Raw genomic sequence first — 16074 nt, 5'->3', positions numbered from 1 at the left:
TTGTTTCAGCGTAGTGTATCAGTTATGGGAGTACAGTTCATACTAGGTATCTATGAACTGGATTTGCAGAACGTTTTTAATTTTTCTGCTCTAAAAAAAGCAATTAGCAAAACTGTTAGGTTTAGATTGGTTCGCAAAGAGAAGATACACATTTGAAACTTCAGCTTGAAATAGTGTTTGCTTCCGTTTTGAAATAACGGCGTGTAAGGCTTATTTTATATTCACTGTGTAGTTACTTGTATTTGAGAATATAGAAGAGCAGATGCTTTCTTTGTTGGCTACTGTCATGCTTCCTCTCTTGATTATGTGAAGCAATGTGTGAAAGATGAAGCTTTGAATTTTATAGTAGCTTAAGGCAAAGTTAAACCTGAGAGTTTCAGGCATTCATTGAAGAGTTGTTTGGTGCTTTTTAACCAATCACTCTCTGAATTAGCAGTTAGTATATTCATTTTGGAAAATGTACTGGCTTGAACTGCTGTGGTTTTCATTATTTTTCCTTCTGTGTCTTTCACTGCTTCCTATTGCTTCCTTATTCAGAAGGTATGTTTGTCCAAAAGATACTATTTTTTACTATTAATAATAATTTTATCATCTAGAGATTTATTGTACTGTTGTAAAAATATTATAATAGTGTATGTAAATTCTAATATAATTAAAAATACCCTTTTTTAATATTGTTACATATATTCAAATCTTGGTTAAACAAAAGTGACTTTACACAAAACATTGATGTGTTTTCAGGTGTGTCAGCATCCAAACTCCAGAATGAGAGAATGGGGAGCAGAAGCTTTAACTTCTCTCATTAAAGCAGGACTGACATTCAGCCATGATCCTCCATTATCTCAAAATCAGGTAAAGTAAGTTTAAGAGCAGCTGCTTTCCTCCTTTTCTGGAACTTAAAATGAACATGAAATCAAAATCTTCCCTAGAGGAAATTTTCTACAGTTCAGTGAATTAGGGGCATTCATAAAGCAACTTTACTGTTGAGTTTATAAAGCCTACAGTTGTAACATTCCAGTGTAACTATTGAAAATTACCTCAGGCATTCTAATGAACTTACTTGTTTCAAATGCATAACAAAAGTGGTGAGGCTTTCATAGTGTGTCCATTTGTTAGAACAAATTACAAATCACCCTCTCGAGTGTAAAACAATTCCAGAATGTTTAGAAGTGTATATGTGATACAGTGGCAGGTTAAAAATAAATTATCTGACCTTCTAAATCACTACTATTCAACCTGTTATTAATAAAACATTCTGATATTTTTACTTTCTCTTTTGTTGAGGTTCAGTGGGTAGTTTTTTCAAGGTCTCTGTAATAGGAAGCTGAGTCGAGCCCTGCTGAGTGAGTGTAAAGTTGCAAGGATCAGTTAAATTTTAGCATCCTCACTATGCTTTATTGTTTACTTTCAGAGACTGCAGTTGCTGTTATTGAATCCACTAAAGGAACTGTCTAACATTAGTCATCCCGATATTGGGATCAAGCAGTTGGAGTGTGTGCTACAGATTTTGCAAAGTCAGGGTGACAGCTTAGGACCTGGTTGGCCATTGGTGCTTGGAGTCATGGGGGCAATCCGAAGTGATCAAGGGTAAGTGATGGAAATGAAATTTTAAATCGAGTAAGATAAGAGCAGTTGAATAATTCCGCTTTTTTTTTCTCACTCTAATAGTCACCTCAATAATAGCCATCATTTTCATTGTTATTTTTAGCTTGTGAACAGTTTTACTCAACAAAAGTAAAATTTTTAATTTTTTCCTGTAGCACACTTTTCTTTTACTGAATTAATCTTTCAGAAGAACAGGGTATTGTTCCACTCTAGTGTCTCCTGTGATCCCCATGCAGTATACACTGAGGAGTACTCCTGGTGCCAGTTCATTTGATCTTAACCATCTGCTGGACCGTGTCTGGTGCTTACAGATAATTCTGTATGGCTTGGCTGTTGCTCACAGTTCTTCTGTTGTTTCTTTTTCTTCCAAAATCTTCGGGTAGTCTCTAAGTGTGTGGCATCTTCTGAACACTGTTTTTGTTGAAGCCTTCCTCCTTAGATGGGTGCTGGTAGCACAAGGTTCGACGTTTATTCACTTGCTGTGGGTGAATCCCTTGACTGACTGGCACAGCTGACTCTTGCCAACAGAGGGGGAATGTTACAATGGGAAGTGAGAGGTGAAGTTGCAGGGAGTTTTTTGAAATGAGCAGTAGAATGAACATAGGACCCTAGAACTGTTAAGCACCAAGAATTGTACCTGCACACTTAGACCATATTATTCCTTCTTTGGTGCTAGTCGAGACTGGCACTAGGATAGGTCATCAAATAACCCTGGTATCAGAAGAATTCATGTTGGCATCTTTCTCCTTCCACCCCACCTTAGCTTCTGTCTTCTGGCCACGTGAAGACCTGCTAGAGCCCCTTCAAATCCTTGAAGGATTTTGCCCTTGTATCAGTATTGTTTGTTCTAGCAGTAGCACTCCCCAAAATCCCCAAGGATGTTTGCATATATATGGTTGCAAGCATCCTCTTTTTGGTAACCATGCTTCCTTTGGTACCTGCTGTTTCCATACTTGGTGCAGTGTGTTCTGTGGTTCCTACATGCCTTTTGTTTTTCACTTTTTGTGTTGATGGATGAGAACCAACAGAGATTCCTTCTCAAGATGATTTTCAGATCCCTTTTCATCTCAAACCCATACCTCGCTGGCAGATAACTCAATATGTTACTAAGATCTTGTGTTACATCCTAGTCTTCTCCAGCAAAGCATATAGAATAATCTACTTAACTATATAGCATTGTCTGTCAATATCATATCAACTATAGTAGGAAAAAATTAAGCAGGCCTCATTTTCCTTGGGAAACAGCTGAATTTCTTACCTCACTTATAGCTGTGAGCACAAGATTCAGGCACTGTTATCATACATTACATATAAACTTACTGACCATGACACTTTCTTCACAAAAGCCTTCCCTCTGCTCAGTGAACATACTGGATTCCAGGGTTCCCAGGTTTTAGTTAAAGATGACCTTGCTGCTTCTGAGACCTCCTTCTCACGAACCTTTTCTATTCTACATAATATCTTAGCCAAAATCTTTTCAAAATAACTGCCATTAAATAGATATTTCATAAATATTTTGCCTTCAGCATTAAACTCTGAATGCAAACATTAAATAGGAATGTAATTTTATTTATTATGGAAGATGCATGCTAACATAATGATGGTCTGTCTTGCTTTCTGTACTACATTTTTATTTAATGTTTGCATTCAGAAGGCAAGATATTTTGAAAAGATTTTGTCCAACATAATATGTGTTTTGCCTACCTGTTTGGCATACTTTAAGTGATTTGTGATTGCTGGTACAAGAAACTGTCCAGAAGAGCTTACTCTTTGGAAGATTATCCTGCTTAAACTTAAGCTTTGTTTTGTCTATTGTGGATTTTTTTAGCTGACACATTTAAACTAAGAAGTCCTAGAACTCTAGAACAGAGAAGTGGACTTTACTATATAAAACTAGTGAGCACCAGTGGAGAATCTGAACTTCATTAGCTAGTTAACATGGACTAAAACGCTTCATCAGAATTAGAAGCTTCAACTTAATACCTTTAAAAAGCCTCTAGGTAAAGTGCTTAAAATGTTGCAAATTAATCTCAAAAACACTAAATGTATTTTTTCTTTTTCAAAATAATGCTATCTCCTGAGGTATTGTATTCAAAACATTGCTGTGCTCTTGAAGAAATTAGAAATGAGTGTATGCGTGTTTTGTTTTTTTAAGAGAGTCCCTAATACGGACTGCATTCCAGTGTCTTCAGTTGGTTGTGACAGACTTTCTTCCAACAATGCCGTGTACTTGTCTGCAGATAGTTGTTGAAGTTGCCGGAAACTTTGGACTTCACAATCAAGAGTTAAATATTAGCTTAACGTCAATTGGTTTGTTGGTGAGTTTTATATTAAATACAGTGATGCTGCTTCTGGCTCTCTTTTTTTTTTTTTTCCCTCTTTCTTTTTCTTTTTTTTTTCCTCTTTCTTTTTCTTTTTTTTTCCTCTTTTTTTTTTTTTAATTAAAATTAATCTGTAGTCAATGCTACAAATTAAAGCCAAAACCTATTTTTTGAGTTCTTAGTGAACTCCCATGCTGTCATTTGGAATTGTATGTAAATTGAGTGAGCCCAACTTATCTTTAATCTGCATGACTCCAGGGTTAGTTAAAGAAATAGCGTTGTATTGTAACCATGTTCATCAGTATCTTATTTTTAATACATTCTCTCCCTTTCTAGTACTTCAGGTGTAAATGGAACCTTAGAGCTGAGGCTAAGAAAAATACTTTCTACACATTTTGTTATTTATGTGCTGATTTTCTTCCATCAGTGTAGGGAAATAAGTATCTTGATGTACTTCACAAAATATTCTTAAATATAAAAATGAAAAACAATTTACTGCATGGTTATTAAGAGCATTGTAATATTTTTATTGTACAACAGCATATGTCTTATTTATTTTGTAGTGGAATATTTCGGACTATTTTTTCCAAAGAGGTGAAATAATTGAGAAGGAGCTAAACAAAGAAGAAGCAGTGTTGCAGAAACAGGCAGAAGAAAAGGGAGTGATGCTGAATAGACCTTTTCATCCTGCATCACCTTTTGACTGTCTTTGGTTATGCCTGTATGCAAAACTTGGAGAGCTGTGTGTGGATCCCCGACCTGCAGTTAGGAAGAGTGCTGGGCAGACGTTGTTTTCTACTATCGGTGCTCATGGAACTTTATTGCAACATTCAACATGGCACACAGTAATATGGAAGGTATGATGTGCAAGATTCCACTAAAGGTGTTCTAAATTGCATTCACATTTTAATAGCCACTGACATGCTATTTTAATATCTATTAGCTAGTTTATTAAGATTTTTAAAGACAACAACATATGGTGGCAGAAATGTGATTTCTTGGGGTGTGGGGGTGGTTTTTTTTTTTTTTTTACACTTTCTCTGGCTCTTAAAACCTCTTATGAAATGTAAATTTTGTATTTTGATCATTACTTTCTTACTCAGGACTTTGATAAAAGTCTGTTTCCTACAAGGAGAAATGACTCATTTTTTGTGCAAAAATATGGAGATGTTTGAGGGTCATGTGATTGGGCTGATCTGATATTAGACTGAGCTTTTGGCTCTCTTCTTTGACAGAATCTGTGAAATGCCCTGTTCTGGATCACAGTCGTGTTGGTTGTGCCTTATGTAAAAATCGGGCTGTAGCTGAGTCTGCCTATTGTATCTAAGAGGTATCCGAGATCCACTGGTTTTAGCCTTCTATTAGTGCTAACACTGTTCTTAGTGGTTTTGATCGTGCTGTTTCTAACCATTCTCAAGTGAACATCAGTTGGCAGATTCTTACTCTTAGCTGTTGCAGAGACTGTTTAGAATAAGGGAATACTCAAGGTGACCTAGTGACAAAAAAGATAATGGAAAAATTACTGGTTTTCTTTCTTGTTTTACCATGAATACAACTATGTTATTTGAAAAGTTGCCTTTTCCCTCTTTTTCTGACTATTACAGGTTTTATTTCACCTATTGGATAGGGTTCGAGAATCTTCTACCACAGCTGACAAAGAGAAGATTGAATCAGGAGGAGGCAACATTCTCATTCATCACTCAAGGGACACAGCTGAGAAGCAGTGGGCTGAGACATGGGTGTTAACACTGGCTGGAGTTGCAAGAATTTTTAACACTAGGAGATACTTACTGCAGCCTTTAGGTAAAATTTACAGTTTAAAGTTAGTGAGAGATACAGTAATAAACTTTCTGCTCTTGTATGTTTATTTTTTTTTTTCAGTTAAAGTACTGGGCAAGAATTGTAATCTTAGCTTTAAAGTGTGTTCTGTTTTGTCTCACCTCAAGTGTCATGAAAGTTAAGAGTTTAAAAACTGAATTAAAATTCATGCTCCTTAGAGTCAAAAAATTGTAAGTACCAATTTAATCTTCCATATCGCAGTACTTGAGATTAAATCTTAGTAGTCACAATTCTGGGTGCCAAATAGCTTTAATTTATAATAGCTTGTTAAAAGTAGTATTTTTTCTGTTCTTTTGGTTGCGAGAATAGCTTTCCTTTTGTCTTTCTAAGGTTATGCAACATTTGCCTGGAACTCTTCCATGGCATCAGTGTGTCAAGTTTAACCAGTGCTCGTACAATATAAAGAGAGCTCGCTGGTAAAGTCAGTGAAGTATTGAACATTTATGTATGTAGTAGTGTTTTACAATAGCTTGGTAAATGATCTAATGTTTAATTTCTGTAAGGAGAAAGCAATAAAGAAACAGGGAATGTATAATTTGCATTACATTAATGTAACTTCACCATCCCATAGTACGCAATTAATATATATATACATATATATATGTAAAACTAGGAATAAGTTCTGTCTTATTTTATTTTGGTTATTTGTGGTACAAGTTATCAACATATTAGTAGCTATCAGGAGTATTGGTCATCTGCGGAAATGTAGTAGATTTTAAACTGTGTTAAACCTGAATTAAAACTGAATAAAAAAAGAAACCATTACAGGAGTATTTTAATTATTCAGAACCTGTAATTAATAACATCGAAAATGGGAAGCTAGAGGTAAAATCAATGAAAAACTCAGACTTCAAACAAAAAAAAAGAAATCTTTCTCCACAGTGCAGTTATCAGGCTGTTTTAAAATCAAATCTTTATAAATTAATTGCATGGCTATACATTTGACTTGTAATTCCTTGTACGTGCTTAAATCAACAGGCATCTGGTATGTATAACAGCTAATCTGTTTCACTGTACTGAATTAAGAAAATACATGTTTCTGATATGGGATGGGGTATGTGATTTTTTGCTACTGAATTCAACATAAATGTAGATATATTGTTTCATTCTTCATATTTGTGTGTTTCTGTGTTACATTCATTCTTTCTGGTTATGGTTGAACTGATACATTCTGAAAGTCATTCAAGCCATTATCTAACCTCATGAAATATCTATGTATTAGAGCAACAATTACATGAACAGCCTTTTAGAGACAGAGTGGGTGGGAAGAGGATGAAGAAGTCTGTTCCAAGTTGATATTTTTTTCCCCTCTCTTTTCTTAAATAGGAGACTTTTCCCAAGCCTGGGATGTTCTTCTTGATCACATCCAATCAGCAGCACTCAGCAAAAACAATGAAGTTTCCTTGGCTGCTCTGAAAAGCTTCCAGGAGATCTTACAAATTGTTTCTCCTGTCCGAGACTCAGAGAAACCTGATACACCACCTGCTATCAATGTTTCTGTACCTGTGGTGGTAGGGACAACAACTGCCACTAGTCTTGGCAGATCATTCATGAGAACTGACTCCATAGGAGAAAGAATAGGAAGATACAGTGGATCTGAACCACCTGTAATAACAGATGAGATTGAAGATTTGAATCTTTGGTGGGCAGCCTGGAACAGCTGGTATAGGATTGGTTCAGAAAGTACAAAGCCTCCAGTTACTTGTGATAAATTGACTTTCATTCCCAGCCAGCCTTTTCTTACAGCTTTAATTCAGATATTCCCGGCTCTTTACCAACACATCAAAACTGGTTTCAGCATGGATGATCTTCAAAAGCTGGGTGTCATTTTGCATGGTGCTGTTTCAGTTCCAATCAGTTCTGATGCTTCCCCGTTCATCCTTCCATCTTACACTGAAGCAGTTTTGACAAGTTTACAGGAAGCAGTGCTTACAGCTTTAGATGTTTTACAAAAGGTAATAACGTGACTTCAAATGTGCGGTGAAAGGTAAACTACACTGTGTCTCAGTTCTTCTTCTCAGAACTATGCTTTGGTGACTTAAACATGATTTTTTAAATTATTTGTAATTGCACAGTGTATTGCAATAGAACAATCTGATCTCCATTCTTGATGCAACCCAAGTGCTCTGCATTGAAAGGAATGGTATAATCTTTATGAAAGGCACTTTTGGTTGATTACAGAAATATCTTAAGTGTTGTGCTGTGTTTGTATTCATTTACTTGTCTTCCTAAAGTGTTGTACTGTTACGAAGGTCTGTACATGGAGCTGGGGGAACAGGCCCACAAACAGTGTTCCTTACATTGCCCAGGTACTACCATAACAAAGTCTAGAAGAATAGTGATCATGAGAACTTTGAGTTCATGCAAAACATATAGAAGGGTTTCTGGCAGAGCACCTACCTTCTTACCTCTGGTTAATGAGTTAAGGAAAATTCTTCATATCTGCTTAAAAAAATCTTACTACAGAACTCATCCTCAAAGAGTACCCTTCATGCAAGTGAATCTGTAAACACCAAATTATGGTGCCATCTTTTTGGATAGTTAAGAGAAAAATAGTGCTTCTTTCTTCGTGGAGTTGTAAAGTATCTCCTTGCAGAATACACTGTTCATTTAGAAAACGTACCTATTCAAAAGAAGCAAAGTTGATAATGCATTTATATTAAGCACTGCTTTAAAAAAATACAAGCCCTTAAACCCCCCAAAGGACCTACTTGAGGAAATGTCAGAATTAGAACTATCCACATGACCTGACTTCATTCCCTATGGGCTTTCATAGTATGACCACATTGCTTAACTTTGTGGTCATACCTTTCCCCATCAATAGGATCCTGCCCCATTTAGCTCAATAGACCACATGGTGCCTACTAGACAAGCAGCAATTCTGTATCTTGTTTTCTTTTTGCTTAGTGTGGGTTAACTTATCTCATACTTACTTAAACCCCACAAGCAAGGCAGAATCATTGTCTTGCAGTCATTCATTTAGTTTATGGGATTAACAAATATTCATGAATGTAATTTGAGAACAGAGGCATAAAATTAGAAGTTTGGTATTAAATCTCAGTTTTGTGTGTGGGGATACAAATAACATGAAGTTTTAATGTTGTATCTGCTACATTTTCATCCTTTTCCAGTCAGCCATGTCTTCTTGCGGCCTCCGCTTTGCAGCAGCTTAGCCCTGCCCAGGTCCTTTTTTTCCCCATGTAATCACTCCATCTGTTCCTCTCAGAATTTTCTATTTATTTGCTGGTCTCCTTATCCATGTTAAATTATTTTAGCTGAAGTTCTGTTAAACAGTAACAAAAAACCCATTTCTCATGGTGAGTTATCTCCCCTTCCCTCTTGCAATCTAAATGGTTAGTGTGGCAGTTACAGGACTTTGCAAATACAGGCTTAGGTAAGAAGGTACCTCAATTTTTACAGCATCTCCCAGTATAAAAGCCATAGCCCATGACAATAGCTGTACTGAGAGTTGTTAGATTAATATGAATGATTAAAAAATTTAAAGGTTAGTACCAGAATGCTTTAAAGCACAGATTTCTGAAACTAAAGTCCTATGTCAATTTTTACAACAAACAGCAATCTGCAGAGGATTTTAGGGTTCGTTTGTGCTTTGTTGTTGCCTGGCCATTACTTTTTGATTTATACATCTCTCTACTTAAGTATGTAAATAAGTGCACTTAATGCAGTAAATAGTACTGCAGTTTTAATGACCAGCTCTTCAAGGTACCGAAAACATCCTTTGTCACACACTGCTAGGCTATTTTTGAGTTTTTCTGCAGCTTAGGTAAGTTATCCGGTGTCAGAAGCATAAACATCATTGAAAAGCAGTTCTAGTTAAATGAATTTTCAAAACTAAATTACTTAATTCTCCATTTTATAATATATGGATAATTTTTAGGGTTGAAAATACTCCAGTAGGCTGAATAGAAAATGCTTCTATTTGTAAATTAAAACTTTTGCAAGAGTTTCATAAAGTATTAAGAGTAAGAAGCTACTCATGCACAGACTTCAAATAGGAAATAGTTGTTGGTTTTGTTCACCAGTACAGAACAAGTAGCATCTGAAATTTTTTGCCACTGATCCTGAAATGAATAATAAGAATAAAAATCTTGGAATTAATGGCAAATATATTTGGAACTTTGGCTATTATAGATCATAGAATTGTTTAGGTTCAAAACCACTTTTTAAGATTGTGGACTCTAACTATTAACCTAACACTGCCAAGTCCAATGCAAAACCCTCAATGCCACACTTACATGTCGATTAAATACTTCCAGGGAAGGTGATGATGACTCAGCTACTTCCCTGGGCAGCCTATTCCAGTGCTTGACAACCCTTTCAGTGAGGAAATTTTTCCTAATATCCAGCCTAAACCTCCCCAAGTACAACTTGAGGCCATTTCCTCTTGTCCTATTGCTTCTTACTTGGGAAAAGAGACCAACACCCACTTCACTACAACCTCCTTTCAGGCAGTTGTAGAGAACAACAAGGTCTCTCCTGAGCCTCCTTTTCTCCATGCCGAACAACCCAGTTCCCTCAGCCACAATTCATAAGACTGTGTTTTAGACCCTTCGCCAGCTTCATTGCCCTTCTCTGGACTGCTCCTGCATCTCAAATGTCTTCCCTAGTTCTGCTGCCCACACAATACAAGCCATGATGCCATTGGCCTTCTTGGCCACCTGGGCACACTGCTGGGTCAGGCCTTGGCAATACCCTGAGGTCCTTTTCCACCAGGTAGCTTTACAGCCACTGTTCCCAAGCCTCTAGCAGTGCATGGGGTTGTCGTAGCCCAAATTCAGGACCCAACACTGAGCCTTGTTTAACATCATGCAATTGTCCACTGCCCATCGGTCCAGCCTGTCCTCGTCCCTGTGCAGAGCCTTCCTAGCAGATCAACACTCCACCCAACTTGGTGTTATCTGCAAACTTACTGAGCGTGCACTTGATCCCCTCATCCAGATCATTCATAAAGATATTAAGCAGAAGTGGTCCCAATACTGAGCCCTGGGGTTTGTTAAGATAGTCTTCTCTGGATAGTGTAAGTTGGACCTGTGCAAGTAAGCTGCATCTATACAAAAGTTATCCGGGGGTTTGTGGATGTTCCCTTTCTCTTTCTAAGCCATCTGTTGGTATATAAAATAATTTTTATACCTTTTCTAATAGGTATGTAATCTTGCATTAACCTGTTAAACTTTAGTGCAGTGATTCTAGAGCAGGAGCCTATCAGCTGAATTTTTTTACAGTGTTCAATACATTTAGATCAGCAATTAAGCACCTTCCACCACACAGGTGAGTTTCTAGCATCAAAACATCTTTTCCAGAGTTCAGTACAGTCTTGACCTTGAGCACCAGAAAAGGGATGTGGCTTTTTAGAATAAGTGCTGCACTGTATTCATAATGTTGATAAAGCCTTTTGAGCACTAGACATGTGCTCTGAATTGCAGGGAGCTGAGGAAGAGGGAAAGGCCATTGATGATTCATGGAGTGCTCTGCTGCAGGCTGTAGATTGCCCAAGGGTGCAGCTAGGTCTGAGGGTGATCTAGCAATGACAGTGCCTGTAGCCCCTGTTGGTTTGCTTCCTCTCATGGCTGGGGACTTGGGATATTTTCAAGCCAATTGACTGCAACAGCTCATAACACAGCCCCAGTATGGAGGTTGCGCTCAAAACAGCTATCGGAGCTGTTGGTACCTTGAAGTGAGTTGAGCCACAATTTGTCATGGATGATCTGTGATTCATGAAAAAGGGGGTTGATTTCTCCCCAGAGAAAAATGACAGCACCAAGCACAAGGTCTTTTTGTGGAGCAATAAATAGACTGTTTCTTGAGGCTTTGAGAGGAGAGACTTTGGGAGGAAAAGCAAGGCATTTAAAATGACAGAAAATAATTGGAGTAACTCCACAGAATCATTGTGTCTGGCTTTGAAAATAAATGCCCTAAGATTGCCTTGGGATTTATATTGCAACAGGAAATCATTAGCCTATGACAACATGATATTTCATTGACATCTTAAAAGCACACTCTTACTGAAATGTTTTCCATTTTAAAGCAAGATTATGAGTTTCAGCTATACCAAAATCATATCATTCTCATTTTATTTATGTTCCTTTCTGCAAGACACAATTTTAACTACTTACAAAAACCTTGTATGAATTACTTCTGAGATTTCAGTGTTCCTTGAAGTAGAATTTAAAGACGTGTCTGAGATCAACAGACAAGACTTATAAAAGGCATATTTTGCTGTCATGTCAAAGCAGAATTTGTGAAGACGGCTTTTATTGGATGGAATGAAATCTATGTATTTATTAAACTATGCCCAGATATCTTGCCACTTAATTAGCTTTAATAAAATAATAAAACTTACTTTCCTTAAACTGTTAGAACTACGCACTGCCTTTTATACAGCATGCCTCTTGCATAGTCTTATATGTGAATTTTTCTATAGGAGCTCTTTTTACTGACACAAATTTTTGAATGTGAAAGCTCAACATAACATACTTAAGCTTTTATATTTTCTTCTGGTATAGGCTATATGTGTGGGCTCAGAAAGTATGCAGATAATGTATCCTGCAATCTTCGACCAGCTGTTGGCCTTTGTAGAATTTTCCTGCAAGCCTCCACAGTACGGACAGCTGGAAACAAAGCACATTGCAAATGCAAAGTATAATCAGGTAATTAGTTGGGAATCTTACTTGCTTCATTTGGCTGGTGAACCCAATTTCAGCTTCAGCTGTAGGCTGTTTAGCAAGATGCATTTATTCCATCTGTAAACCTTTGCTGTGCATGTTGTGTTAACAAGTTATTAGTATTTTTTTACATGCTTCTGTTATCTTCATTTGCTCTCTCTGAATTCCGCTCTGCTTTTATACTTTGTATTCCTTTGTGTAGGAAAGGTCTTGCCTGGACACCAGTTGTAGTGAATACGTCTGAATTTGTCCAGTGAATTAATCTAAAATAACTTGTCCTATATGTGATACCAAATTTAATAGGACATGATAATTTTGAATGGAGAAAATTCCCTCAAGCTGCAAATTTTTTAATTGCACGTGCTGCAAAAAAATGGGACATGTTCCATAATTCTTTTTAGCTGTGTACTCTGCTGTTCACTAAGCATGAGCATCTGATTCAGTGTAATCAAATAGGTAACTATTATGTATGTATTAATTTTTCTTATTCTATTTGTCCTGCAACACAATGGAATCACACTAGATACAACTATTTGCACCGGTGAGTTAAATTTCCTTAAAGATTGTCTTAATGTAGTTGTCTTGCCTAGACCGCAACATTTCTCCTACTTAAATGTACTTTACTTCAATGTCGAGTGCATTTTCATAGTCAGACTGCATTGTATTTGCTGTTTTATTGCTTGGACCATACTCTTAGCAAGCCTTGCATGTAATATACTGAGACTTCAGTGCAAAACATACGTCTTCTGTTCCTTTTTTCACGTATAGTTCAGTAATTTACTAATTTCTTTTCCTAGGCGGAGTGGGTAGCATTGAATTACGTACCATTTGCTGAGAGATCAGTGGAAGTTGTTGTAGACTTATACCAAAAGACAGCTTGCCATAAAGCGGTGGTAACAGAGAAAGTTCTTCAGAATATTATTAAGGTAAAAATTTGTCCTGCATATGCTCTGAGTTTAATGAACTGATACTGAAAAGAACAAGTTTTATTTTGAGCTACTGTTGATAAACACCTTCTCAAAGCTTTAAAGCTTTAGTAAACAAATTGATATTTTATGAAGATGAGCAGCAGGTAGTACTTTCTTTTGAAGCTGCAAGGCTATTGGGAGCCAGGAGGCTCGGTGTCAGATTCAAACCGGCCATCAAGGGCCACTCTCGATCAGTTGCTGAGGTGAGTAGCTTGAGAGAGGACGCCTGCAACACCGGAGCGGAGAGGGGAGAGATCAGCGTCCAGGAGCCTCACCTCAGAGCGACAAGAGCCACTGAGGAGGGAGCCTCAAGTCCTCAACAGGACTTGCCCAGGACTCGGAAGCTCAGCTCCCGCGAGGGGCTGACTCACAGGGGGCGGAGCCAGGAGGAGTGGCACCAGCTGGGAGTGGCTAAAAAACCTTCCCAGGGAGCGCGGCGACCAGAGCCGGCAAACAGAGAGCATCGAGGCAGAGGGTCGAGGCAGTTTGCGCAGCAGTTCGCGCGGGCAGGCGAGCGGGCAGGGAAGCGTTCCAACCGCCTCATCGAGAGGACTCGCCTGGAGTACAGGAGGGGGAAGGAGTGCTGAGGGACGTAGACGGATTGATTGACCAGATAGATCATGGTTACAACACGATCGAAAGCTGTAGTGAGTACTAATGTGGGTATCCAGACTGAGCCTTCCTGCAGACATGCAGCTGTGCAGGTCTCTGGCTGCAGCGAATGCCTGAGCCTGGCACTTGTATTGGAGGGAGCCAGTGACACTGCTTGTGTTCGCTGTGAGCAAATAAATGACCTGCTCAGGCAGGTGGCTGAACTGAGGGAGGAGGTAGAAAGGTTGAGAGCCATTAGAGAGTGTGAAAGTGAAATAGATTGGTGGAACTGTACCCTAAGGCAAGGGCAGAGGGAAGTGGTTCAACAAGATATGGATCCCCTTCCCTCCTACCATCAGACAGAAGGAGAGAGCTTAATGGACAAGGATGGATGGAGGGAGGTTCCTCCTCGGAGAGGTAAGCGAAAACCCTCACAATCCCTTCCTCCCTCCCAGTTGCCCTTGAATAACAGGTATGAGGTCTTGGAAATTCAGGGCCAGGTGAATGGAGATGGTGAGGCAAATCTATCTAGTGAGTCACCCAGGGCTAGTCACTCACCCACATGCCTCAGAACTTCCCCAACCAAGAAGAAAAGAAGAGTAATTGTGGTGGGTGACTCCCTTCTGAGGGGAACAGAAGGGCCCATTTGTCGACCGGATCCACCCCACAGGGAGGTCTGCTGCCTGCCTGGGGCTCGGATTAGAGATGTTAAAAAGAAGCTCTCTGAACTGGTGCAGCCGTCTGACTACTACCCACTGCTGGTTTTTCAGGTTGGCAGTGACGAAATTATTACGAGGAACGTAAGGGCAATGAAGAGAGACTACAAGGCCCTGGGACGGCTGGTTAAAGGGTCTGGAGCGCAAGTGGTGTTTGCCTCCATACCTGTTGCAAGCGAGGGTGAAGGGATATATAAGAAGACTCTGCAGGTTAATGTATGGCTACGTGACTGGTGCCAAAGGCAGGGGTTTGGGTTTTTCAGTCACGGGCTGCTGTATGGGACACCTGGTTTGCTGGTGACAGGCGGGATACACCAGTCCCAGAGAAAAAAAAAGGTTTTGGGGCAGGAGTTAGCAGGGCTTATTGACAGGGCTTTAAACTAGTTAGGAAGGGGGGAGGGGATTTAACTGGGCCTGTTGGGGACAAGCCCAAGAGGAACATGCTAGGGATTGAAGGATGGCGGGCTAAGGAGGACTATCAATCTCTTGTTTCACTTGTGGGAAAGGATAGCTCTTTAGACCCTGTCCCGCAGGGGAAAAAGAGTACTAGGACTGGCTCCCTGAAATGCCTGTACACCAATGCACGCAGCATGGGGAATAAACAGGAGGAGTTAGAAGTCTGTGTGCGGGCTAAAGGTTATGATCTAGTGGCGATTACAGAGACATGGTGGGACAGTTCACATGACTGGAATGTGGTCATGGATGGCTATGTCCTTTTTAGGAAAGATAGGTCAGCGAAGCGAGGTGGTGGAGTTGCTCTTTACGTGAGAGAGCAACTAGAATGTATTGAGTTCTGTCCGGGGTCGGATGAGGAGCAAGTGGAATGTCTGTGGGTACGAATCAAGGGGCTGACTGGCACGGGTGATACAGTTGTGGGGGTCTATTACAGACCTCCTGATCAGCACGAAGGAGTTGATGAGGCTTTCTACAGGCAACTGGAAGTAGCCTCGCGACTACATGCCTTAGTCGTCGTGGGGGACTTTAATTACCCCGATATTTGCTGGAAGACTCACACAGCCAGTCATTCACAGTCTAGGAGGTTCCTCGAGTGCATTGATGATAATTTCTTAATGCAAATGGTGGACGTACCAACTAGGGGAGCAGCGCTGCTAGATTTAGTACTCGCCAACAAGGAGGGTTTGGTCGAAGTGGTGACGGTCAATGGCAGCCTTGGCTGCAGTGACCATGAGATGGTGGAGTTTAGGATCCTGTGTGGGAGGAATAGAATACCTAGCAAAGCCACAGTTCTGGATTTCCGAAGGGCCAACTTTGGCCTCTTCAGTCAACTGCTAAGGGAAGTCTCATGGGAAAGTGTACTAGGCGGTAAAGGGGCTCAAGATAGTTGGTTAGC

The 16074-nt window shown here is 39.3% G+C and overlaps 1 protein-coding gene across 3 annotated transcripts in view; it reads left to right on the top strand.

Annotated features, from left to right (window-relative positions):
• MON2 (MON2 homolog, regulator of endosome-to-Golgi trafficking) overlaps window positions 1-16074 on the top strand; it is a 75780-nt gene that overhangs the window by 39136 nt on the left and 20570 nt on the right. For 2 of the 3 annotated variants that reach the window (XM_065684783.1, XM_065684641.1), the window contains 9 exons: window positions 742-852; window positions 1412-1587; window positions 3761-3923; window positions 4490-4783; window positions 5531-5729; window positions 7092-7720; window positions 12290-12433; window positions 12972-12989; window positions 13246-13374. In XM_065684783.1, the coding sequence (XP_065540855.1) occupies window positions 742-852; window positions 1412-1587; window positions 3761-3923; window positions 4490-4783; window positions 5531-5729; window positions 7092-7720; window positions 12290-12433; window positions 12972-12989; window positions 13246-13374 (1863 nt within the window). The remainder of the gene's footprint in view (window positions 1-741; window positions 853-1411; window positions 1588-3760; window positions 3924-4489; window positions 4784-5530; window positions 5730-7091; window positions 7721-12289; window positions 12434-12971; window positions 12990-13245; window positions 13375-16074) is intronic. The other variant, XM_065684722.1, reaches the window with a different exon arrangement.

Source organism: Lathamus discolor, chromosome 1 (genome assembly GCF_037157495.1).
Source record: "Lathamus discolor isolate bLatDis1 chromosome 1, bLatDis1.hap1, whole genome shotgun sequence".
NCBI classification, from domain to species: domain Eukaryota; kingdom Metazoa; phylum Chordata; class Aves; order Psittaciformes; family Psittacidae; genus Lathamus; species Lathamus discolor.
The sequence above is the reverse complement of the archived record's forward strand: the minus strand, read 5'-3'. Positions and strand labels throughout refer to the sequence as shown.